At 44.9% G+C, this 27,128-nt stretch overlaps 1 protein-coding gene across 2 annotated transcripts in view; it reads right to left on the bottom strand.

Annotated features, from left to right (window-relative positions):
- The window catches only part of Insc (INSC spindle orientation adaptor protein), a 106,788-nt gene that overhangs the window by 27,800 nt on the left and 51,860 nt on the right, over positions 1-27,128 (bottom strand). For both annotated transcript variants that reach the window (XM_021197255.2, XM_029539028.1), the window contains exons 6-7: positions 19,429-19,542; positions 12,343-12,468 (exon numbers count right to left, since the gene is read on the bottom strand). In XM_021197255.2, coding sequence (XP_021052914.1) covers positions 12,343-12,468; positions 19,429-19,542 — 240 coding nt within the window. The remainder of the gene's footprint in view (positions 1-12,342; positions 12,469-19,428; positions 19,543-27,128) is intronic.

Here is a 27,128-nt window from a genome sequence, read left to right as displayed (position 1 = left end):
TTCAGGACCGTCTCCAGCCCCCAATTGCCCGTTTCCCATCGCTAGTGATAAAGTTGGTGCCAAGAGAGTACTCTAATCAAAGAAAGCACTCACGTTCCTAAGGAAATGGCTGCAGAAAGCCCTTGCAGATAATGAGCTCTTACATGGAGTGGGGTGGGCCTAGTGGATGGGTGGGTGCATATGTGAAGCTGAGGTTGGTCTGGGTGGGACCTGGACAGCGGGGACCTGGAGTCTGGCACACAGAGGTTCTCACTGAGGGTCGAAGGAATGTGAAACTCAGGCATCTATATAATAGTGAAGGAACACAGGCCCATCATACATCGTTGGAGCTGGTCAGCCATCTTGATTTTGGGTTGGAGCTTTTGTTTTGCTTTGTGTTTAGTGTTTAGTTTTCAGTGTCAGAGGAGCTCACTGGTGGCTTATAATAAAGAATTGTGTAAAAGTGATGAAAACTTGACCATGAGAAAAAGAACCAAGAGTTTCAGAGTCTTTTCCCTCCCTCCCTCCTTGCCTCCTTCCCTCCCTCCTCTTCCTTCTTCTCCTCCCACACTTCTGTCTGAGAACACACCAGCCTTAATCTTTTTTCTTTTTTNTTTTTTTTTTTTTTGGTTTTTCGAGACAGGGTTTCTCTATATAGCCCTGGCTGTCCTGGAACTCACTTTGTAGACCAGGCTGGCCTCGAACTCAGAAATCCACCTGCCTCTGCCTCCTGAGCACTGGGATTAAAAGCGTGCGCCACCACGCCCGGCCCACAGCAGCCTCAATCTTAAAAATCTTCCTGCGCAAGCCTCCCAAGAGCTGCAGTGCCAGGCATGCACCACCACACCCAGCTCCTGAGAGTGCTAATTCTCTCCTTCATGATTCTGGCTACTCAGATATCTAAGACCTACAGGAAAACTCAAAACAAATGAGAAATCCAAGGAGACCAGAATCCTGTTCCTGGGTCCAAGAAGAACAGGTAAGTTCCTCTAGAATATAATCAGTTAAAAAGAAATTTGAATCCTGGTTGGAGAGAAACAAGAAGACAAACAGAAGCCACGGACAAGGTAGAGTAGCATGTGTGTCAGAAGCAGAAAGCAAAATATGAACCAGGATGGGACAAGGTTTAGGACAAAGTCGTGGCAATGCCTGCGGTCCAAGGGCCCCCTTATAAAATGATGTACATATTGCAGCGATGGACTTGTGGCAGAGATGTCAGCTCATGACAAATCCACAGAGGCTAAACAAGCTCCAAAAGGTAAGAGCATCCTCCCTCCTCCAAGCCAACATATCCAGGCTCCACTCCACCTCTGCTGTTATTTCAAACACAAGTGGATAGACACAAATACCAAGTCACAACAGAACATGGAAGCATGGCTAGAAGGGTTTTGTGGCCCTCTGGGGGAAAAACCAATAGGGCAGAGGGAGGAAGATGCACAGGCAAAGAAAGTAGAAAGGGATATCTTCAGTGGAGAGCAATCATGGCTTGAATCACTCGGGAGTATGACTAGACAATAATCTCTGTGTTAGCAGAGAATTTTCCTTAAAGCACATTTCAAATAGATGTGCGGGAGTGGCTGTTCCTTCACCGATGTTACTAGCCTTGTGCTATATGAAAATGCTAAGTTTTCAACAAACTTCCGTGGAGGCCCAGCTGGGACCTGGGCTGTAGCCAAAGGGCTTAGGCCAGTAATTATAAGATGGTAAGTGCCATTGTCTAGGGAAATATTAAAAATTATAATGCTAGTTGGGCATGGTGATTCAGGCCTTTAATCCCAGCACTTGGGAGGCAGAGGGAGGAAGATCTCTAAGTTTGAGATGAGACTGTCTACAAAGTGAGTTTTAGAACAGGTAGGGCTACACAAGGAAACCTTATCTCAGTAAATGTATATACATATGCATATGCATATACCTCTTCAGTTTAACCAACTGAATTTTTATTTTAATGGCCTGTCTTCTTTGAGAGGTTCGTCATGTAAGTCCAATGGACACCTTGGGTTGAATGAATGCCAGAGTCCTGGGACAACTGTAGTACAAGAGAGTTGACACAGCCTTCAGAGTTTGGAGAGTGCCTGCTTTCTAACTTGACTTCTTCAAGATACATCATAGCCAGCAACGAGCTAGTCAATGATGCATTAGCCTTCCTTTGAATTCGGCAGCAAAACAACGGAATCCACCATCTGCATCTCCATCTGACACTGTGCTCACCAACGCAGTCACACAAGAAAAGAAATACTGGCTGAAAGGAAGCGAGCCTGCTATTCTTTATACCATCCTTTACAGGAGGCTTAGATGCGCAGAAAAATGTGAACAGCAGTCAGCACTCTACTAAAATGTATAAGCAGATTTAGCACAACCACTGGATACAATATCAAGGATATTTTCTGTGTATTAGCAGAAAGATTTCAAAACTGGTCATTTAAAGTACCACTTACATTACCATAAAACATAGTTATGAATAAATATTTAAAAGATGTATGAGGGGTCAATCCTTAAAGTCTACACTAAGGAGTAAGGTGCATTATGGTCATTGATCAGATTGCTCTAATTGTTTGAGATGTCAAACATATAGAAATATAAAGAACTTTTAATTAAAGTATTGGCAGGTATTTTGTAGACTCTTAACAAGCTGATTATAAAATGAATATAGAAATCGAAAGATTTGCCAATATCATCTTAAAGAACAGAGAGTACTTGTACAATTCAATATTGTGGGGTTTTTTTTGACTGGGGTACTCAGTGTTATATTGGTAAAAGGATGGTCCAAAAAGACTAACAGAACAGACCGACTATATCCATCACTTTGTTTACACAAACAAATCACTTTGATTTGGGGATGGTCTTCTCAATAAATGGTTTAGGTTCAACTGACTAACTGTATGCATGAAAACCTAGTTTCACACCAAGAGAAGTGAGTGATAATTCAGAATAAGAACAGCAAACCAATGAGCCTCCTTCTAACAGTTAGCTTTGGGTCCACGCACATCCCAGCATGTGAAGAAAGTCTCAGTAAGAAATTTTCTAGACCATAGTGGCCTGCAGAGCATGTCTGTGGGGATTTGTCTTGATTGCTAGCTGATTTAGGACTCTTAACTGTTAACTGCCCATTTTAGGTGGCACCAATCCCTAGGCAAGGTCTCCTGAGCAATATATTAAAGGAGGAAACCAGCCGAGGGCAGGCAAGCAAGGATCCATGCATTTAATACTCTCTGCCCTTGACTGATTATATGATGTCACCGGCTGTTTGGAGCTCCTGCCCTGGGACAGCCCAACCCCCAGTGACAGACTGTAATCTAAAATCACCAACTCAAACCCTTTCTCCCCTAAGCTGCTTTCTGTCGAGATATTTTATCACAAGAACAGAAACAAAACAAGGACCGTGTCAAACAAAATACAGGAGAATGTCCTCAGCATTCTGGAGAAAGCAAGAACTTCTTAAATAGACAGAAGCAGCACTCACTATAAAAAGGAAAATCAATAAATAGGGCCTTAACAAAATCAAGAATTTCTATTTATCAAATGACAACATTAAGAGAAAGATAAAGCAAACCGCAGGCTGACAACATTTATTCTCACTATCTCTATCTGAAAAGGGATTTGTGTCTAGAATGAATTTTAAAATTTATAAATCAATAAGGCAAGACAAATGATCCAATTTTTTAAATGAGAAAACATCTCAGACTGATGTTTCAAAAAAAAAAAAAGCACAAGACAACCAAATGGACAACAAGGATATGAAGCAGTGCTCTGAATCGTTACTCATCAGAGAAACAAACTTCAAAATCCTCATAAAAGATGAATTTGTGCCTGAGTAAGTCAGAGGCAGGGGACAGTTTCATAAATCTACAAGCATCTTCATCTGTGCTTCTGAACTGATCTAAGAAGAGGCCCCAGCCCAGCTCTGAAAGTTGAGCACACTCATCATCTCCACAGGTCTTTCTGTCCCTCTGTCCCCCTGTCTCCCTTTCCCTGTGAGCCTCCTCTTTATCCTCACAGCCCTTCCCTCTCTGTGGGCAATCAACAGGCCCACCATCACTTGCTCTACACGGTCAGTACCCGAATGTCGGAGGAAGGGCATCCTTCTGGTTCATTCCCATCCCAATCTGCACTGATGCTCACAGATGTTCACCGTCTCCCATTTCCTTTTGCTGCCTGTCCTGTGTCCCCTGCTCCTACCGTAGTGGTGCTTCTCCACTCAAAAGTCAAAGGACAGCCCAGCATTGGCAGCCAAAAGCATCACCTCTACCCCCAGTCAATTCCCCTTTGTAATGTCCCCTAAGGTACAGCTTCTCTTCACCACAGAGCATCAGCTTCACACAGAATTTTCTGTGTTTTCTGAGTCCTTTGGAAGAAATGTACGCTAAGTAACATTTTATCCACAGACCAAAGGTCTTCCTAGCCCTGGTCGCCCCAACACAGAGAAAGAAGGGAACTTTCCAAAGCAGGTCACGGGGTCAAAAGGCTGCAAGTTCTGCTCCAAAGACTTCTCTGGAAGTATCCCTGCACACACCTGGAGCAGGTACCAGAATTCCCAGCTGAGAGAGCTCAACACCTTCTCATTTTCCTACTTCACATTGTGTCTTACAAAATTCATTCATACTCCACACGCTACCAGAAAACTTACTAAATGGTATTGGGAAACATCCTTCTGGTTCTTTAGAGAGCCAATAGCCAAGAGAGAACCGGAGTCACTGCTAATGCTAGCGTGGCAGCCTCTACCCAGGAAGCAGCCCCAGCCTTAACTGCTTGCTCTTTATCTCATCTATCTCACACTGGTTATGCATCCTGGACCGCCAGCTTCCTCTGTCTGCTTGGAGATGCAATGATTCGAGTCTGAAGAGGGAGAGAGAAGGGCACAATGCATGAGGCCCTCGAGTGCAATGGGTCTTAGCTCATATCCCACAGAAATATATTCAAACACTTTAGCCGTTCTTTCCCTGCTGAAGGACGCGCCCCACTCCTCCATCAGCTGCCTTCAATTCACACAGGACCCTGAAATTGCTGGCAGAGGCTTTGCAAGGAAGACCGTCTATACCTCACCTCAGCCCCAAGGCTAGTGGTAGGAGTGTGTGTGTGTGTGTGTGTGTGTGTGTGTGTGTGTGTGTGTGTGTGTATGTATACACGTGTGCACCCGCAAGGAAATGCAAACCATTTCCTTGGCAAGCCAAAGCAGCTATCAAGATAGTGTCCCTTGGTGGGGAAGCCAAGGAGGAGCTCTGGGGAAGAGAGCTGTGGGGAAGGAGGTCAGAGCTGACTCTGAACTTAAAGTCAACAAGCAGAGGTGAGAAAAAAACAAAAGCAAAAAACAAACAAACAAAAAACTTCCACTAAGAAGGTCCAGCAGAGGCAGTGGCCCCACATGAGGGTACACCGTACAAGGGGCCATGAGTGTCTGTATTAAAAGCACGTAGGTGATCATCGCTCCAATTTTCCCTCAAAAGAGCAAGGAGGGCTGCAAGGCTACATGTGTAGCTGGACAGCATCTCCAGCCCCTCCGCCAAAGGGCGATGAGTGGCAGGGAGCATGCTCAGTCATGACCTGGGAGACAGGAGGGTTTCTGTGCCCAACAGACATAGCGCAGAGCCAGAGACCAAGCCTGGTGCCTGAGCTGAATCCCCTCAACCCACATGATGGAAGAGAGGACTCACTCGTCCAAGCTGTCCTGTGACCTCCACATGCACACCAAGGCACGTGTGCATGGTCACTCTATTACACATGATTGATTGAGTAATTAACTGTAAAAGATGCATAGCTGATCCTGTGGGGAAGCCTCAGCAATAGGGGTTAGGGGTATAGTAGATTGCAAGATCTGTCTGCATCTTTCACCTAGAGAATAATATTCCTGTAAGAAACGTTGGTTGTCTTGAATTTTAACCACTGCCCCCCCCCACCTCCCTGTATGTCGCAGGATATATCTTCTGGTCCTAACTGCTGATGGTGGGGCCCAGAGCCCAGTAGCCTAGCAGTTCCAGGAAAATGCTGCCCTGGGCGGCCTGACAGGGCTGCCAGTGGAGCTCTTTTCCGCCAGGGGCCGCTGTTGCACAGCACATGGTGTCCCACAGAGCCCCAGTATGAATCACTTAGGTATCCAGACTGCCAGGCAGCTCCAATACTTCAAATTCAGGTTGGAACCGATTGGCGGGAAAACCACAGCTCCCAGCTGGCACTCTGGTCAGTACTGGCCCACCACGTCAGTGGAATCCTAGTAAAAGCAAAAGGGAAGTACACGGGATGGGAGTGGGGGTGGGGTTTGATTGCACCTTTTCAAGCTTTAATCCTCTCTGCTCCTCCCCCGGAAGACAGACTGGAGTTAAAGGAATGAGTCACACTCCTTCAGAGGAGACTGGGTCAAGGTTTTCCCCTTCTCTGCCCTGCCCCAGTCAGAGCAACTCAGCTAGCTGACTGTGGCCCTGAGACGCTCGGTTCAGTCCCAGCCTGTTCCCAAGGCAGCTGAATTCATTGTCAGCTACCGGGTGGAAGCAGGACTTGAGTCCCAGAGAGGAGAGGGCAGTACCTGGGGATCTGTTTTCAGAGTACCCCCGTCTCTTAATCAAGGGCGTCTCCTAGGAAAAGAAGGGTGTGTGGGTCAAATCATCCACAGCCCCCTCTCCCCACACAGCCTCACCTAACTATCAGGACTGGACCTAGCAAAGTAAGTCGCAGGCTGCCTTGCACTGGGGCTGCACACTGTGACCACTATTGCCGCTTTTGAATCGTGGAGGGGAGACAGGATCTATGTGGATGAGAGAGGACAAGACGGGGCTCCCACTTTGGCCCTGTGCCTCCCAGGGTCTACCTTTGTCAGCCTTACTTGAAATTTTGTAAATCGGAATGGAGGTAGCCACCACTCCCTGCCTTACTTGAATAACAACTGTGAGATTCAAAAGGGCAAAGGGATGGGAGAAACTGCTTAATTTCTTTTAAATGTACTATTTCTGACTCATGACCACCGAGCAGAGCACAGTGGAGACTCCTAGTAAGCAGGCAATGGAGGCCTCCCCACCGCTACCACCACCGAGCCCACTTCCTCCTGCCCAGGGTCTTTGCCTAGACCTCCCTGTCTCTATTTTCCATGCACCCCAGAGCGTGAAAGGTGAGCTGGCATGTGAGGTAAGCAGCAGTTTCCCTTCCCGCATCCACCCACACCCCAGAGACTTTCTCCTTGGACTTAAAATTGAGCTCTTCTGCCCTCCCCTGATCATCCTTAATTTCTTTATCGATTTTCATTAAACTCTCCCTTTGGCTCCAGGACAAAGTAAACTAACTTCTTATTTCTCACAAAAAAAAAAAAAAAGGGAGGGGTGATGGGGTAGAAACAGAAGAATGTTCTTCGGGAAGTGAGACTTTTTCTTGTCTAAGGCTAAAGGGAAATTTCTAGAACCGTCTTGAGAGCTGGCTAAAGTTGGCTGAGCACTGGGCTTGGAAAGTTCCTAACCTCTTACAGTCTTACAGACCTGTGCCTTTCCGTTCTGCGGATACCCAGCTCCTCATTTGGACCATGTGCTCAGTTAGCACTAGTCCTGATCCTTGGTCCCATTCTTTGAGCCAGCAGTACCTGGCCCTTACTTTAGTCACACCTGGAACTCTTCTATGGCCATTGCAAAATCCTTGGCACCTAGTCTCTTTGGGGGGCAATGCAGAGTCTCTCTAGACCACCATGTAAGACAAACAAGGCAGACATAGGCAACATATGTCCCATGCACAGATTCCAACTAGAGACTCGGTGTATGTATTGCTACCCTCCAACAGGGGAGGTACCACTTTATTGCACTGAAGACGCCAAAAGTCGGAGGGAAGTAACTAGTTCCTTGGGACTCTTTCTTCCTCCACAAACCATGCAATTCTTGGCAATGCCAGTCTGGGGTCAGGAGAGCAGCTCTGACCTGTCAACCTTGGGAATTTGGAGTGTCTGCTCTCACTCCATTCTGAGATCTGGGTCTCCCAAATGTGGTCCTGAGAACACGACCATCTCTCTGGACTCCCCTGGTTCACTGAGCATGGAGCTCCTTGGAGACACAAAGCCCCACAGATCAATGGCTAGCCACAGTGTCCTTTGCAGCTCCTAGGCCTGCTCTCCCCCTGCACCTCTCTATACCCAGAACTAGGTCTCCACTGGCTTTTTGGTTCTCTTTCACCAGGAATCCAGGAATTCTGGAAGGAGGGAGCCTCCTTGAGGTCACAAGCCAGCCTCCACTCTAGCTGTACTTTGGGGATCTCCACACTTGGCCTTTGGAGCAAGATGCCTGCCTTCTACCCTGAGCCTCACATGGGACCAGTTAGTAAGACATGACTATCTGCCAAGGACCAGGAAAAGCATGGCTGACTTCTAGAAGTGTACTACTGATCCTGGTACCAAAACAGAGGGAGTCTATGGCTGAAGTAAGCTAGATTTCTACAGGGAAGACCCCGCAGGCCTTTCTAGAGAGACCTTACCTGACCAACATCTTGAGCCTAGCTCCAAGGGAACCATCCCTTTGTAGTCCCTATTTCAGAAGGGCTACACCACTTCCTCTTACAGACAGTAACTTCCCAGAGTCTAGTCTCTCCCAAAGCCCTTACAAATAATACTGCCCTGCCCACAATTATGAAAACTGTGTGATTGAGTCCCAATGTACACTAAGTGCCATGTATACAATAGTCCCGTGAGATTTCAGTGTTTTAAAATCAGGAAAATGTCCAAGAGGCTCAGGAAGTTATCCCAAGTAACTTGCAAGTTCTCCAAACTTAATAAGCATGGAGAATCAAGTTTAGATTAAGAACAACCTGCCTCTCAACATCTGCAGGGCTCAGCTGCACTGGAGATATGGCTTCCCAGCAGACACATAATGAAAGGATCAGTCTGAAGAGCGAGCATTGGACAGTATGAAGGGCCAAGTGGGATTAGAAGTGGGAGACTGACAGCCAGAAGGAAGAGGCCGAGTGAGTGACTTAGAGTGGCTGCCTGAAGGAGACCAGGACTTTACCAGTCCTTAGCAATCTGACTTGGAGGAGAAGAATGCCCACCTACCGTTTCTTTTCCTTTGGGGTCAGGGGCCAGGAGACCTGGTTTAAGTCACAGGAACTTTTTTCAGTGCAATCGGAGTATTCATGAAGCAAGCAAGGGCAGGGATGCTGAGTGACTTTGGAACCAAGGCTTGAATCCTGCCTCTAACACTCGCTAATGAGGTGATTTTTGACAAGTCACAAAAACTGTCTGTGATTCTGGCTCCTCATCTAGAAGAAGAAGGTGTTTACAGTGCTCAGCCCATAAGTCGCTGGTGTGATATTGAAGGCATGTGTGCACTGGAGTAGCCCAGGCCCCAGCACACATGGAGTCTCATTGATTAGCATCCCTTTCTCTCATCTTCAGAAAGTAACATGTAATTTTCAGCTAACCCAACCCTGGAAAGGATGAGCTAAAGAGTCCTAGCTTTCTTGAGCAGCGTCAGATGGGGACAATGAACTGCCTCCAGCCATTGCAGCTGCAGCTTTCAGCCATAAGAATGAACCCGCTGCTATGTTTCTAACTTGATTTCCTCCCGCTGCCTCCAAAGCTCACAGAAGCCAAGCATCTGACTGCCTTCAAAGGTCTGGTTATCTCAGTCTCTTTACTGACTTCTCTATGCTCCCTACCAAGCCAGAATGAAAGAAGATGAGAAGTAAATCTCATCTGGCCATTTAGTCACTATGTAGGAAAGATTCACAGGAGCCGGGGTGATGGTGGATGACGTATTGCATAAGCTCTGCCGTTCCCTTCATTGAGTTTGTCTGTCTCGTCACCATGTAAGCAAGTGCACACACAACACACTATGCATCCACATTCAGACAGTACACTGGGAAGGAGAGATGTGACATCTGGTTTAATCTTGGGATCTAAGATTTGATTTGAACTCTCCCACAACCTTAGCTGAAAGTCCTTAAGCAAGTACCCTCCCTCCTCCAAGCCCATTTGCTCACTGAGTACAGAACCCAACATGGACACCATTAACCTCAACCTATTACCTCCAATCTAGGGCTCTCGGCGTACCCTTAAGTGCAGAAGCTTCTAACCAAGTGGGAAGGAAGCATTCTGCTATCTTGCTCTGTGGCCTTACACAAATGGCTTCCCTATTCAGAGACGCACCCTTGAGCTCTAAAAGACACAGACTCACTCTTCATCCAACGCCTCAACCAAGAGCACTTCCTACTCCTCTTCTTGCTCATTGGAGTGGATTTGGAAAGAGGTGGGGTGGGAAGGCAGGTGACTGGTTACCTATGAGTCCAGGCCTAAGCAAAGAAAACTGGGGGGAAAAATGAAGCCATCCCAGTAGATGGACTCAGGCCGTGGGACACAAGTATGAAGGAAGGAAAGCTGTTCTTCCTCCAGATTCTCAAAAACAGATACAGAGCACCCCAGATCTCACAGTCACCATACCTATCCTGAGACACACTGGGCTTTAAGCCACAAGAATATTCAAATTGTGTTGGAAAACCTTCAAATGACAGTTTAGGCTCCCCCACCCTCCAGGCTAGTGTCCCTCAGATCCATATGCAGGCCCAGATTCCCAGCCTGGGCAGGGGTTAAGAGTAGCTGGTGTTGGATATATCACCCCAGGTTGGGCTGACACAGAAGCACCTAAGCCCTCCAGGGCATCAGATTCTTTCTTTGACCCCACACTTCCTATGATACATTGGTCCAGCAAGCCCTTGGGATGGTTCTAGTTCTCCTACCCAAGCTGTGCAGTCTTTCATGGAATGAAGATCAAAGGCAACACTACCTTGTGAATCCAGAGAGAATGCTGGGACCCTCATCTGGCTTACGAAGACACCTGTGATAGTCTTGATTGTCAACTTGGTTGGATAGGCTGACATCTAGGAAGTTAGTAAAGCATAGGTCTGGGTATGTCTGTCACATGGAGTTGATGGGGAAGACCTCAGTGTGGGTAGTGCCATCCCAGGGGTCAAGACTCAGAGGGAATGAAAGCAAAAGCCAAAAGGTCTGTCTTTCTGTCTCTGTCTCTGTCTCTCTACCACCCTCTATCTCTGTATGTCTCTCTTTCTTTCCATGACTACCATAACATAATAAATAATAAAGTAACCAAGTGTATCCATCCCCTCTACCACTGTGAACCACCATGATGCATTGCCTTAGTACAAACCCAGTGTAATGGATCCCATCTATCTCGCACTGAACTATAATCCAAAGTAAGCCTTTTTCCCTTAAGCTGAAGCTCTCAGGTATTTTGTCACAACGATGGAAAGCTGACTAGTGGTGGACCCAGTGGCATCTTGCGCTTGCCACTTTCATCCACCAGTGACCTGGATCCACTTCCTCTGGCACCCTGCTATGAAATGACCAACCATCCCAAACTTTCAAACCATTCTCTACCAGCTTTCCTACCAGGGCCTTGTTTGTCTCACACACTGGACTCTCTTGGTCAGTCACCCCACCTAGAAAATGCTTAGTTACCCCTTCTGGTGCCAGCTATTTGATCATACTATGAACCATGAGATTATGTTATTTACTAAAAAAAAAAAATAGTGTCTAGTTGTGGTGTGGCTCAACCCTTAGCACACACCTTTAATCCACAATGAAGGTAAAGCTAGTTTATAGAGGAAAGAAGCACCAACACAATGAAGGTAAAGCTAGTTTATAGAGGAAAGAAGCACCAACATTTAAAAGTGATGTCTAATTGAGCGGCAGACAAAGTGACCAATCAGAAAGATTTGTCAGAATAAGATAGACCCAATTCTCACAAGATGATAGAGGAAAGGCAAGCTGCTTAAGAGGGCAGTGTAGGCAGAGAACAAAGGAAGGAAAGAGGAGGCAGTTTTACAGGGACAGTTATAGAGACAGACAGTAGAGAGAGGACAAGCTAGATGCAGGTGAAGACAGGAGGAGTCATAAATAATAAGGATTCAGACTTTAACCTGATTGCCAAAGTTAGTCTGAAACCAAGCAAAGCAAAAAGTCAGAGGCAGAGAGAAGCCAGCTTGAATCAGTCAGCTTGGAGAGGACTTTGAGCCAAAATAGATGAGTTGAGTCAGCTAGCCAGAGACTGGAAAGAATAAGAAAGGATGAGCTTATTCAGCAGCAAGTCTCAGAGGTTGAAAACATTCTAGGCCTAGATTAAATTGTGTGGAGGCTAGAAGCTTCCAGAACTAGGCCTAGATTAGCAGCCAGAGGCAACAAGCTTCGGAGATGACAATTACACCCTGTCATTCCTAGTTAGACCCCAGAGTCACATTCCACTTCAGACTTCACAGTCAACATACTAATAGTCCCTTCTGAAAAGTGCCTGGTAGAAGCACATTAGGATAGACTTGCTATAGGAAGAGGAACAGATGGCTACACCAGGCCCCTAACCCAGCCTGGCTCAGAGACTTTAAGTCAACTGTCTTTACCTTCTCCAGCTGATGGACACCCTCTTCTACACAGCAGATAGAGGCCAGTGTGCGGAGCGCCTGGGGGTACAAGCACCGGAAGCTGTCCTGCCGGCAGACCTTGAAGAGGGCTACAACCCCACCTTCCTGTGGAGAAGAGAGAATGATCTTACCTCATGATCTTCTCTAGATTGGCTCTGACAATAATAACTGACAGCCCTCATCTGGTAGACATGCCTTGGGCCACTCTTCTCATACATTTAAACAGTGACATCCCATCCCTGACTGTCCAAGTTGCAAGTATGGTTTGGGGTCCAGCAACAGATGTTTTGGTAGAGTTGGGCATCAAGGCCCTTCAGGTCAGCCCTCAGAAGAGGCAGCCTGAAGTCACCAGAAGAGGCCCAGTAAACTGGTGAAAGCAGATAAAAAGACAAATTCTGGGATTCCTAATCCATCAGCCACGATGCTTCTCCTTGCTCTTTCCCCTGTCGTGGAAGGCAGGCAGAAAAGGAATTTTATATCAAGTGCATTATTCACCATACAATGGAAAAATGATCCACTGAAGGCCATACAGGGAAAGCAGTCCCCCTCCATCCACTTCACCCTTACCCCTGCTTGTAGATGACTGTTTTCAGGACATCCTGCAGCTCTCAAGCGCGAGTCTTTGTCTCTTGTTGGAACTGCTAATGGAATCTTTTCTCCCTTCTTGTGGAGACCACCCAGTAGTGTGCATCCCAGAAGGAATATGGGCATGAAAAATATTCTGTAATCACGCTGTCCTCCTATATACAAAGTGAGCACCAACAGACCATACAGGGGACATACCACAGTATTCACAGACCAATGGCCACACTACCTTGTGAATCTAGAGCAAAAGCTGGTATCCCCCTCTGTCTTTGACTCTCCCCCCCCTCTCTCTCTCCATTTTCTGAAGACTAGAAGGCACTGAGAGGTGACACTGAGTGAGCAGGAAATCTAAGCTCTGGGTCACTTTTAATTTTCCCATCACTCTTGAGTCTACCTATCCTGGCACCTGTTCCCAGAATTGAGCAAAATATTATAGGAAGGTGAATTCAGCAAAATACTATGCCCTGTCAGGTTTTTAATAATATACTTTACCATGTACCTGGCTCTGTTTCATAGTCTGAGGATATAGCCATAACTGGCTGAAAGAATAATGATTGAGCATCCTCGGGGGAAACAAGGGCCAGTATAGCCCAGCATGACTGCACTGAAATAACCTTAGATCTCCCTCCCATCCTCTCCAAACAGAGGCTCAGGATCTCTACTTGTTCTAAGAGTTTTGCTTCTGACCACTATAGGGATCAAAATGAAGGGGTCCAATTCAGGGGGGTGGTTATTTACTAATTCCTGGTGCTTTATAACCAGCTAACACTGATTACAAACCTTCCTATCCCTGCTTCCTCGTGGGGTGGTTGCTTTGATGAGGACGAGCATCATAGATTCAAAATATAGTAGTTTATTACATGCCAGACACGGCCTTGGTTCCAATCCATACTGAACTCGTGGTTTGGCAGGGAAGGGAGACAGTTCTAAAATCAGAACAAAGCTGGGCAGAGATGCAATTAAAAGAAGGAATGGGGCAGGGTTCCTAGAGCAGAGCAGGAACCCCTCGATCTGAGAATGATTTGTAGAATGGTGAAACAGAACCCCTCTAATTTCAAATACATGTTATTATTACAGCTAAACTATGCCTAACATGAGAAAAGATGGCCACCCCTCTGATTCCTTGATCTGTAATCCTTTGCCCTGCTTTCTTATTTTCCCATAGGACAGCTGTACGTTTCACATAAGGACCCTGCCTAGACAGTCTATAAAGCACAATCAAGTTATAGAAACATAAACATAACAGGAGTCTTAAGCTGTTTGCCACTAGCCTTGCTGGTTATCAAGTCTCCCTCAAGATATCATACATGTGAATAGATATTTATATTTAGGTGCTTTAACATTTAGCCATCTAGGTTGTATGGATAAAATTTTTATTAGATTTTTCAACTGGTAATTAATATATAAATACTTACATTGGGAGAAGACAATGAGGAAGTAATGTTAAAGAATCATGGTCAGAATCTCACAGACCCAGGGGTGAGCCTTCTACTACCATTGTGCTATGTAGATACTGTCTCTTAGACTGCCTTCTAAATGTGTATCTTCCTACCCAGAGGGAGCTCTTGGTTTTCATCAGAGAAATTTCTTTATATAGTGGACAAAGAAACTCACAACCTGTCAAAGTGCAAAGAATTGGCTTCTGTAGCGAGCTCAGCCTCAGTTGGGATCTACCCTACTCTTTCCTCAATGGAGGGTCACTGCACTCAGGACCCACAGCACCTATGTTTGTCAGCACAAGACCTATGCAAGGTCAAGCCAATCAAGCTCCCACTCCTGACTGAGGAGGGAGGGCAGTGGAGGATGGTTTCCAGGGGAGGAAGAGTCAGTTTTCCTTAAGGGTGTGGTTCCTGAGAGATACACACTCCAATAGATGGCTCCATACTTAGAAGTATATGGGAGCACAAATAGGTTATTTTTCAGAAACATTTAAAGAAAATAAATGACTTGAAGTTGAGAGGGGGTTGCAGGTGTCTTGGAAAAGCTATGAGTTCAGAGTAGATATAATCAAAATTATTGTGTTGCATTATAAAATTATCAATTACTAAAATTATTGGGGTTTAGGAGGTTTGTTCTTGATTTTTGTTTGTTGGGTTGTGTGTTGTATTTTTTCTTTTTCTTTCTTTCTTTCTTTTTTCTTTCTTTCTTTCTTTTTTTTAAAACTGGGGCTGGCTTACAGGTTCAGAGGTTCAGTCCATTATCATCAAGGCAGGAACATGAGCATCCAGGCAGGCGTGGTGCAGGAGGAACTGAGAGTTCTACATCTTTGTCTGAAGGCTGTTTGCAGAATACTGGCATCTAGGCAACTAGGATGAGGGTCTTAAAGCTCACCCACACAATGACACACCTACTAAAACAGGGACACACCTCCAAATAGTGCCCTGGGATATGCATATGAATCCCAAATATTAAACAAGAAACTGTAACGTTGACAATGCCTCTGAGACCCCAAGATCCTTGAGAATCCAGAGCTATGAGAAACCTGTTGAGTAAAGCTACCATCAAGGCGTGGAACCTGCCAACTAGAGAGAATTGTGCTGCAGTGACAAAGCAGAAGGGACTTGGAGCTCTGCAGAGCCTTTGACCTCAGATGTGAGTAGGCAGACCTTAGAGTTTGTACAGCTTGATTTTGGTCTTGCTTTAGTCCAGTATTTCCTTCCATGTCTTCTAGGATTTTGACAATTTTCTTCATTACTGTGGTCTTCCCAATAAGAGCCTTTGTGAGCAGTGAGCATAGGCCTCACCATGCGGCAACTTCAGAGCTGGCCTAAGTCCCTCAGTACTCAGCAGTGAGGGCAAAGCACAACACACACCAAATGCCAAATGGCTGGAACCTGCTCAAGTGCGTGGAACCTGCAATGTCTGTGGGGTTTTTTTTTTCCTTAAGGAACCCAAGATCAAAGTTGGGAAGACTGTGGCAGCCTTGTTTGCCTCAGAAGACACTGAGGCCAGCAAATCTCTCTGAGCTCTGAATTTGCATTGGGTCCTCGTATGACATCTCCCAAGCCTGTGAAAAGTGCCCTCCCTGTCATTTTTCAGTTAGAGAAAGAAAGTCCTAGACCCTGGCTAAGAGGATGCAGGACTCAGGACCTGGCTCCACATCTGCTTAATTTGGCCTAAAATGCTAGGTAACTGTTTCTTAGGAAAAGCAGCCGAGGTGATGTGTATGGAAGGGCCTGGTGCTGGCTCTCTGGACAGTGGCATGACAGTTAGGCTATAGAAGGCTTCCAGATCGGAAGGTGGGCGTGTCCCTTCTTGAAAGATATGTAAAGGTCCGGGGCATGTGAAAGGGGGAAGCAAGAAGGAGAGCTACCAAGGAGTTGAGATGAATTATCTCATGGACAACCCTAGAGCCCCTGTCCGGGACCTGACAGCAGCACTTATTCTGAGGTAACACTGGGATCGCCTGAGCTAGCAGATCATGCTGTTGGCTTGGGCTTGTTTAATTTTATAGAAAGCTCTGGGCTCTAAGCCCAGATGCATAACAGTATGAATTATTCAGACAGCTTGGCTGAGCTGTTATGATGCTGGCAGAGGCCACTCTAGGGTGCGTAGGCTGTTGACGGAAGGAATCACAGAGGAGCTGGGGTAACTGTGACACAGCAAAGGTAGAGTTTTGTGTCCTCTGCTTGGGGAGGGGAGAGGGTCGCCACCATCATCATGAGACAACTGGGCTCATTCATGGGTATCTGGGTTGAGATGTACTGAAAGGACAGACCTCAGATTGCTCAACTAGAAGCAGCTTAGACACAGGAGTGGCCCAGAGCTCACAGTGGGCTCCAGAAGTGTCACGGGGTGACCATAATGGACCTGTCATGTGGGTTCCGATGTTAATTCCTTACTGAGTGTCTGAGGCAGGATGTTTTCAGCACCGGACTCCCACATGGGCTTCTACTACTGGAACTCATCCTGCCATCTTCTAGACTGAAAAGATGGAAGGCAGCCCCACATCCTTTCCACACTTCTACCCTTAGTCTGTTCCATCCCAAGAACCAACTGTGAAGTTGAGGTGAAGATTAAGCTCAGAAGACCTGGTCAAAATTGCAGCTCTTTATGGACTTCTGAACTCACAACTTCAGACAAGCCCTGACCTTCTGAAAACCTGCTTCCTCCCTTTAAAGATGTGTATTGTGGGGTCTGGGGAGATGGTTCAGTGGGTAAAGCCCTTGGTGCACAACTGTGAGAACCAGTGTTCAGATTCCCAGCACCCAGATAAGTGCCAGGTCGTCTTAGGAACCCTCCTATCGTTCCAGCACATGGAGGTAAAAGACAAAGCCCCAGAACTGGCTAGCTAGATTAGCCAAGGGGGCGAGCTCTGAATTGAGAGAGCCTGCCTTCATGTGCCAGATGGAAGGCAATCAAGGAAGACAGGCAACATCAACCTCGGGCCTTCAAATGCATGCATCTACATGTGTAGCTGCACAGATATGAGGGCCTACACGCATGCACACACATACACACCACATAACACACATATACACACAAAGGATGTAGGAATTGTAACTCTTGACACATCTAAGGGTGGCTGGCTGTCCATCAGATGGGACACCAAAGGGAAAAGCCTAACAGTCTCCATGTCACTAATGAAAGACTAGAGACACAGGGAGTAGGACATGGGAGGAGACGGTGAGAAGGAAGAAAGGGAAAAACAGGAGAGAGGGGAGGGGAGGGGAGGGGAGGGGAGGGGAGGCGCGGAGAGGAGAGGAGAGGAGAGGAGAGGAGAGGAGAGGAGAGGCTGCTTGTGGACGTTGTACATCGTGGTGCGCACTAGGCTCCGCACCACGATGTACAACGTCCACAAGCAGGGGAGGAGAGGAGAGGAGAGGAGAGGAGAGGAGAGGAGAGGCAAGGGAAAGGCCACACTGCTGGGAGAAAGTTCAGAATAGCCAGAGGCATATTGCCTTTAATGCTGTACTGCCTAGTTCAAATTTATCAGTTCCCATGTCACCACCTATGCAGTGGGAGTGGGCTCTGACTTCTACACAGGGTTTTGAGTAAGTTTAAACAAGCATTCAGAACATTATCAGTCACCTAGTAAATGCTATAGGAATGCTATCGTTTTAAAAATACTGATCCACTACATCTATCATCATCATCACCACCATCACTACCATCATCATCACCATCACCACATCACCATCATGGTGACCAGTTCCAGCTTTAGAAAACTCAGTGTCCATGTCTCCCAGTCCTGACTTTCACAAGGCTCACACTCAGGGAAAGTTAATCATTCATTGTGCAGTGCACCAGGAGCCAAGAAAGAGGAAATGATAATTGAGACAGATGGAGTTGTTGGAGCAGGGTCTTTGCCTTGTTAGCTATTAATCTTCTGAAATGCAGAAAACATGGGTAGGAAAATCTGGTTTTAAGCATGAGCTGGGCAAGGTGCTCCAATACTGTGAATCCTGGAGTTTTTGTGTCTACCAGACCACAGATGCTCATTTCAGCAGATGTGTGTAGATCCAACTCCTTAACTATGCAAACAGTACCAGCCTGAAGCCTCCACTGGAGGAGCAACCAGAGCAGCATAGGTTTCTGTTGTTTTTGTCATTAATATCCAACAAGACTCATAGCTTCCCTTAGATAGGATATGGTAGGGCATGGCTCAATGCATCTGGACAAATATCCGAAACTTCTGGCCATGGCTGTTAAGTCCAGGCAACACTGGGAGCCTGGAGTTGTGTGGGCAGCTGGGAAGAGAATGGGAGAGGTCGGGAAATGGAGGAAGCAGTGACCAAATAAGGCAAACATCTCATTGCAGCTCCCTGTTCAGATCGTAGTTTGATAAAATGAGAACTGCAGGCTTATTTTTCCACCAGCAAGACCAGACACTGTGGTAGATTAGAGATGTGTCTTTAAATCCCACAGTTCACAAAGGTAGGGATGATGGTCTTGGGTCCTGGCCAGCCTCGCTCACAGCAGGGCTAAGATGAGAACTGCCTGTGGTCCTTGCCCAGGTCCTTCCCATTGAGCATGCTTGGAATCAACATTAACCCAGGGTGGTCCCAGACCTCTGAGGAGACTATCTAGCAGGAAGTTAAACACTACCTGTGGCTTAGATTCAAACTCACATCTGCCTTCTGGTGTTTTCATGACAGAGGAACACAGAGGTAGGGGTCAGGCAGTGGGCATTGTCTTTGTGAGCAGTACCAGCACACAGAAAGGAAGTTTTGAATACCTGGGCCAGCCAAGATTTGCCACTTATTTTTTAAAAGGAAAATATTCTTTGTTCCAAAAGAAATTCAGATACGTCTGTGTGAATTTAATCACCAAACTGGAGTTGAGAGTTGGAAGAATATCTTTGTTCTGCATATCATGTGACCGCTACAGGTCAAGTCCCTCCACCAGGTTGAATGATTGAGTCACAAAATCTGTTGGGGGAAGATAGCCCAAATACCCTCCCTACTTCCTTTGCCCCAATACTGCCATATGCATTCAAGTAAAATCTCAACTAAAGGGAATAGTAGCGATGAAATTCACCTTGGCTATGATGCGGCACAGAGGAGCCCCCTCCTGAGTCAAGCTGAACAGGTTCCCTGTGGTAGACTCTGTGATGTAGAGATTGTCTGAGGTATCGATCTTTCTCACAAGTGCCTAAGAAGAAAGAAAAGTCAGCCAGTTACCCTCTGACATTCCAGAACTACCCGCTGTTCTTGTTTCTCAATGGAATTCCAGTGTGTCCTTGCTTCTAACAGCCTCTGTGGGATCTACAACCCTGTCCCACCTACTTGTGGGAGCAGTAAGACCCTAGCTGTAGATGAGGTAAAGATGCAGAGATGAGGAATCATTACAAACCAATAGTGCATGGAGATCAAATGAGCTCTACTCTGGTTCCTGAAGGCCTCTGCAAATACCAGTTGGTTGTGCTATAAGTTCACAGTGAAAACAAAACCCACCATTGGAATAAACAAGCATCAGTGTGACACAAAAGGAATGCCCACAGCTATGGTCAAAGAATTTTCTCACTTTGGATGATTGTTAGACAGGGATGAACCCCAGCTGGTGATGGGTTCAAGGGCTGAGATGAGCATGCGCCAGTAGCATGACCCTGCCTGGGGGACATTTGCATTGAGATATAACTATGAGAAATCAGGACACCAGAATTCTACTGACAAGTAGGTAACTCCAGGAGTAATGAATGCTATGCTTACCAAAGATGAAACACTACTGTGTATGAAGAGGGTTGCAAGTAGGACCACAAAATTAAAGAAGAGCCAGGAAAGCCATTAACAAATAAGATATGAAGATGATTCCTAGAAGAGTTTGGCTAATTTCTGGGGGAGAGAACTCTTACAAATTGAAATCAGTTCATAATCAGCCATTAGCTTTGGCACATGTGACTTATTGATTATCAACTATTCTTCCCTACTAAGGAATGCAGTTGTTCAAATTTCCCCTGGAAACTGTGGATATGGAAACCTGCCTTCCTAGGCCTCCTATGAGAAAACAAAATCTGCATAATATGTGTGCAAATCTCTGTTTGTACATGTGCACAAGTGTGCACAAGTATATCTGTATATATGTGTCTGTGCATGCCTATATGCCTGTGCACACATGTGTTTATGTATTTATCCAGATATGTACACATTCATGTGTTTGTGCAAGCATGAATGTGCATATATACGTACATATATATGTATGTATATATATATGTGTGTATATGTGTGTGTGTATATATGTGTGCATGCATATGTACGTGTGTGCAAGAATCTGCATATGTGTATATGCATGTGTATGTCTGTATCTCTCCATCTAATATTTTGATACAAGGCCTCTCACTGAACCCAGAGATCACCAATTCAGTCAGTGAGCTCAAAGGGTCTTTCTGTCTTCCCCTGCAGCTCTAGAATGTCAGACACACATCACACCCCCGGCTTCTTTAACATGCATGGACCTGGGATATTAAATTTAGGCCTACATTCTTATACAGAGATCAACTTGCAGATAGAGCCATCTCCTCAACCTGTTTTTATTTTGTTTTGAAACAGAGTCTCATGCAAGTCCGGCCGCCCTTGAACCTACAGTCTTCCTGCCTGTCTCTGAGTGCTGAGATTATAGACATGTACTGCAATACCTACACTATTTATTTAAATATTAAAATGGTTATCGTTTTAAATAACCCTGGTGTTGTGGAAAGAATTCTTGAACGAAGATGCAGGCTCTAGTCTCAGCTTGCCTTTCGCTCTCTATGCTAATCGAGAATGCATTTGGCTAAGAGCAGATTCTGAAACTAAAATGCCTGAGTTCCATCCAGTCTGGCCCTGCCACTTGTGGTGCTGTGCCCTGGCGCAGATGGTTTACTATAGCCTTTCTTTGCCTTGGTTTCTTTGTCTATACAGTGCTGGAATAAACAGCATCTGTCTCTCATGGTGAGGATGCTCTTGTCCCAACCTTGTCAACATGCACAGAGAGAACATCTGGAGGTACCTACCACAGTGAAGTAAAACATCATTAGCAGTCATCATTTTTTGGGGCTTGGGAAAATGAGATAAACTTCTTAGGACTTGGTTTCACCACTTACAAAGGATTAAAATGAAGCAATTTGGGTTCTTCACACATAGCATATTAATCTTCTATACTGGATAGCCTTAGATTAAGTGTATATATAAGCAAACTACATTAAAAATAAAAATATATATATATGCTTTAAGATTTGGTAAGTACCTCCCACAAGGGAGTCAACAAAAGCTAGAATTGTTAGCTAAGATTTGTCAGCATGGACCTCTGTAGTGAACGTGCAGGTTATGCTCCTACCCCCACTGTTTCCACGAGCAGCTACACATGGAATACACACTCAAATGGAGATGTAGATTTCACATATTGGGGTCCTGTACCTAAATGATAATTACCTAATGTTCCTGATGAGTGTTTGCACTTGAAGCAAATTAGCATTAAATTAAACAATTCAAGCCCAATGTCTTCTGCAATCAACTGCTAATATTAGACCATTTAAGTCTGAGAATAATTTCATGTTAATGTCTATACACATATATACAGCAATTACACCCAGATTTATCTCAAGGACAAAGAAAAGTTGTCGGCATACTTTCCTACGGCATAAATTTGGAAAACAGATCAAAAGCTCCTTTGGAATCCAGGAGGCTCTGAACGTTAGTCAGTCTGAGCAATGGCAGCCTTTAATTCATCTCTCGATTCACATTTGAGGAACCTGAAGTGCACACAACTGACAAAGGTCAAACACACGTAGGCCCTAGGAGCTGGACTTTGTCACCAGTGTGATGGTTTACCCTGTGGCCAGCTTTATTGGGTTTTACATCACCATGGAAACACATCTGTGGGTGCATCTAGGAGAGTGTTTCTAGAAAGTTTTAACTGAAGAAGGAAGCCCCATCCTGAAAGTGGGTGGTACTATGCCATGAGCCAGGGTCCCAAATGAACAAATAGAAGTGGGCTACATACCAGCCTTGGTCTCTGCTTCCTGACTGATACAACCAGCTACCTTATGTTCCTGCTGCAGTGCCTTCCCTGTCGTGGGGGACAGCATCCCTCTGTCAACAGTAAACCAAAACAACCCTCCGCCTTTAAAGTTGCTCTTATCACTTTGTCCCAGCCACAGAGAAGTGACAAATACTCCCTAAGACTCTGCATTTCTACTCGGGAGGTCAATAGTCCCATTACTAATGTGCACATGACCTCCCTTAAACCAGAAGAGCTAGGAGGCAAAGCAAGTATGCCACCCAGTCCTATCAGCAGCTCTCCCCGAACCCTGGTTTGCATCAGCATCTATGAGTCAGTGAAGTCACCAGAGCTCTATAAGAGGCAGAGAACTGACCCAGAGCCCTCGGCTGATACCAGGATCTTCCACAGTGTTCCTGCGAAACCATGCATCCCCTGTGTGATTTCTAGGTGAGGCTGAGCTCAGCATGTCTGTGGTAGGGAGGTCTCCCCCAGCTGAGGCCTTCTCTTTTTCATTCCCTAAGTCTCTCCTCCTACTCAGATCCTTTTGTTGTCGGACTTGAACACAGTTCTCCCGAGCCTCATCAGATTTCTCTCTTTATCCCCAGGAAAGGCCTACCTATCTTGGTAACTGATACACGCTAACTTCTAAAAGTCAATTTTTGGAGGGATTGTTTGAATTAATTTTTGTTTTTTTAGGAAATCGGGGAGATATTGGAGACATTCCAAAAAAAAAAAAAAAAAGATACCTCATTCTAGACCATAAGAAGTGTGGTCAAAGATTGTAAAAATAAATAAATAAATAAATAAATAAATAAATAAATAAATAAATAAATAAAACAAGATAGGCCTAGTGGGGTGAGTGACAAATACTTTCTTAAAAGACAGACTGTGTAGACATGAAACAACAACAACAAAAATAACAATGTTTTTAAGACCAGGAGAAAAGGGCCCTGAGAAACAAGGATGTGTGAAGTCTACCAACTCTAAACAAGACACTAGAAAGAACAGCATGTGTCTATTGTGCCTCAATTTTTTTTAAAAAAGCCACTGAAAGCCAGTGAAATCTGTCAGGAAATAAACAGAACTGGCTATAAAGAATTTCCAAGAAGAAACCAGAAAAATATTGTGAGATTTTTTTTCCTGAGGCTTTAAATGGAAAGTGTGTGGTTGGACAAAGTGGGCCAAGGAGTATCACCAGGCTCCAACGAATCTGACAGGACAAAGTGTTATAAAGACAGACCCTGACCTATTCCTCCCAAAGAAGGTTGCACTCCGCTAACTCCTCCCTTGAATTCTGATGTCTCACTTGATCAGTAGAGGCCAGTGCCTGGAAGGAGTGATATTCCAGGACTCCCAAGACTAGGTCATAAGAACCCTTGAGCCTTCCACCCAGGCTTCTTGGGACAGTCCTTTCTGAGCCCTAGGGTGGCATGTAAGAAGTTTGAGAACCCTGGAAAAGCTTCTAGAAAAATCACTGTCTATACTCTCCACTGAGAAGATACTCACAACATACATACATGGGACAGAAGCTACCTGGGGGTCATCAAACTATCTTCCAGCTACATAGCATCTTACTGAAAAATGAGAAACATGGGTTGCACTCAGCTAAGCCCCACCCAGATCACTTAACCCTTACAGTCATGAAAACTATCATTGGGTTTGTTTTTATGCTTTAACAAGTTTATAAAACATAAATGCCACAAAGACCAGCATGGATGCTCCAAAAGGTAGATGGATAAATGTCCAGATCAAAGTTCTTGGAACTGGGATGAGGAACTGCTCATGTACTAGGGAACAGACTGGAGAAATCATGACTCAGGGCCAGGGAGTGGAGGGATAGCACAGAAAGACCGGACACAGTGGACAGAACCTGGAAAAGCGTGAAGCGAACTCAGAGTTGTTTCTCAGAGGTGAAATATCTCTTGACTGACAATACCCCACTTTAATAAGATGTGAGAACCAGAGGCTTTTGGAGGACCCCAAAGTGGGTGACTTCATTTCTTTCAAGAAGAAAAACTATCCCTAAATCTAGACAAAGGAAAATACAACAATACAAAAGGATGTGCCAGAAAACTACAGTTTATGCGAAAATCTGCCCAGGTTCAGAGGCCATATGGAGTCTGTATGAAAAGGAGAGTTTGCTGGAGTCTCTTTGGAAGTGCTTGTGTATCAGTGGAAGAGAGAGAAGCAGGGACCCAGATCACTACTGAAACACAATGATGTAGTCCAAATAAATACTACTCAAGTCTGAACTGTTCCGAGGTATGGATAGATGGTTCTGAGAGCAGTGGCTGGCTCCAGAGCTAGTCCTCATCATCCAAAGGTGCCAGGGATCTGCACAAGAGTAGAAACCAGGAAGAAATATTCCAGAGGAGCCAGGAGACCCAAGTCCAAAGCAATCTTCTAGTGGGACGTAGGGACAGCAACATCATGATATAACATTATTTGTGTCTACGATTTTGCATATTTTTAATTTTATAGCTAAAATTTCTCAGCATAGTATTATGTAATTTCCCATAGACCATATGTATTGACATAAAATTAAAAATCCCTGTAACACTCAGATGTAGTCATTGTTATTTAAATATCAAAACAGCTTAATATCACCATCTACTTAAAAATATGTGAAAAATATTTCTTTGACATTTTTATACTTCTCATCATTAAATTTATATCCTCACTGTACTTTACTCTCAAATTTTTCCTTAATGTATTAAACTTAAATTTTAAGCTGCATGATTGATCACCCCTATGATACTTTACTGATATTTGACATTTTATTTTATATACCTTTACTATAAGGTTCTAAATATCACAGACAAACAAACCCAAGCTCTTTACCATCAGAACAATTGATAAACATGAAAAAATTTAGTAACTATAAATTTTACAAACTAAAATGTTACTGTAAGCATATCTTGATGGAATAGGTATTTGAAATATATTATTATATATAATCAATAGAATTAGTCGAGCTGTTAGTAATTAATTTTATGATTTTAAGTGTTAAATAGATATCATATTTCTAGTATTAATACTTTGATTTTTAAATAGTGCACATCAAATCTGAGAAAAATTAAAAACCAAGCCCATTGTATTCAGAATAATCTGCATCATTTAGGTCTTTGGCTCTTCTGTGATACTTTTCTTTCCAGCTAATGTCACAGTCTAGGGATGAACATGAAAAATGGCTGAAGGGAATGGCTTTCACTTAAGTACCTACTTAAAACAGCCATTTTGACGACTTGATAAACCCTACCACTCTTCTCTTCGTTCTGATCCAAGAACCATACACTATTCCAGAATGAAATAGAAAAGGAAAAATAAATAGAGATTCCCACAACTTCCCTACCCCCAATTATACATTCTACCATCTATCTGAATTCAGAAACCCCCACACTGGAGAAAACAGACAATTTATAATGCTCTTCTCAACACAAAAGTCCCAAATCCTTTGGAACTAATCATGGTGACCCAAGGGCTTTATTGTTCCTGGATAAATGCTTCTCCTTTACTTAATTCTCCACCCCCAGGATTTTGGGGGACAGGGGATCTGGGATGTGTGATAAGCATATGTTTCCTCTAAGAAGTTACAGAAGTGCTAGCAAAACCCACATGCATTCCTGGGAGAGAAAAAAATGAAAATTGAAGATCTACAAATAGATTTACTTAAAATGCTGTGTGCTTACATGTCTCCTGGGACTCTGTCAGGAAACTGAGAAAAGCAGGGCATCTAACGTGGTTCAAAGATCAGCAGTTCAGTTCACCTAAGAGTCCTGCCAATGCAACCCCGGTGCTGGTAGCACCTCATACAGAGAGAGCAAAACATGAGGGTTTTTCAGCAATGCAGGGTGCCAAAGAATGCACACCAAAGTACTTGCAAATTCCTGACTGTGCAGGAAGGAGAAAAATGTCCAAATGTCCTTCTGTGAGAGCAGGGACAACTTTCTCCCATATATGGTAAATACAGTAGCATAATTAATCTTCAGTGGCTCGCTTCTCTTCGCAGGTATATGTTCACACGTACTTGTGGGTATGGACAACTAAAATAAACACTCTGGCTGGCATCCTGTTCAGGCCACATCCAAGACTGTATCCTCTTTTTTTCTCAACTGTAATGTGCATTTAAGGCCTCTGGAAGCCCTGGGGATGAAATCTAAAGACTGTGCCTTTGGGACTGAGAACTGACTATTTCCATCTTCTTGGTGTGGAAAGCAGTAGTGAGATAATGCTGTGTCTGAGGTACTAACTTTCTTCAGTTCAGTTTGGGATGAACCTGTACCAGTCAATTTCCTGAAACCCCCTCCCCATTTCTGTGGAGACAGCCTAGACTGTAGCCATGAAGGAAATCAGACTGCCTGTCCTGGGTAACATTGGTACTCAATTGGACAGGCTCTAGAATCACATACCTCTGGGCATGCCTGTGATTTCTAGATTAAGTCAACTGAGCTAAGAAAACTCATCTTAACTGTGAGCGGCACCATTCTACGGGATGGGATCTGAGAATAAATACGAAGGAGACGGAGAGCTGAGCACTGGCATTTATCATTCTGCATCCTCACTGCAGACGTGAGATGACCTCACTCCTCACTGCAGACGTGAGATGACCTCACTCCTCACTGCAGATGTGAGATGACCTCACTCCTCACGGCAGATGTGAGATGACCTCACTCCTCACGGCAGATGTGAGATGACCTCACTCCTCACTGCAGATGTGAGATGACCTCACTCCTCACTGCAGATGTGAGATGACCTCACTC

Source organism: Mus pahari, chromosome 1, assembly GCF_900095145.1.
Source record: "Mus pahari chromosome 1, PAHARI_EIJ_v1.1, whole genome shotgun sequence".
Taxonomy (NCBI): Eukaryota; Metazoa; Chordata; class Mammalia; order Rodentia; family Muridae; genus Mus; species Mus pahari.
The sequence above is the reverse complement of the archived record's forward strand: the minus strand, read 5'-3'. Positions and strand labels throughout refer to the sequence as shown.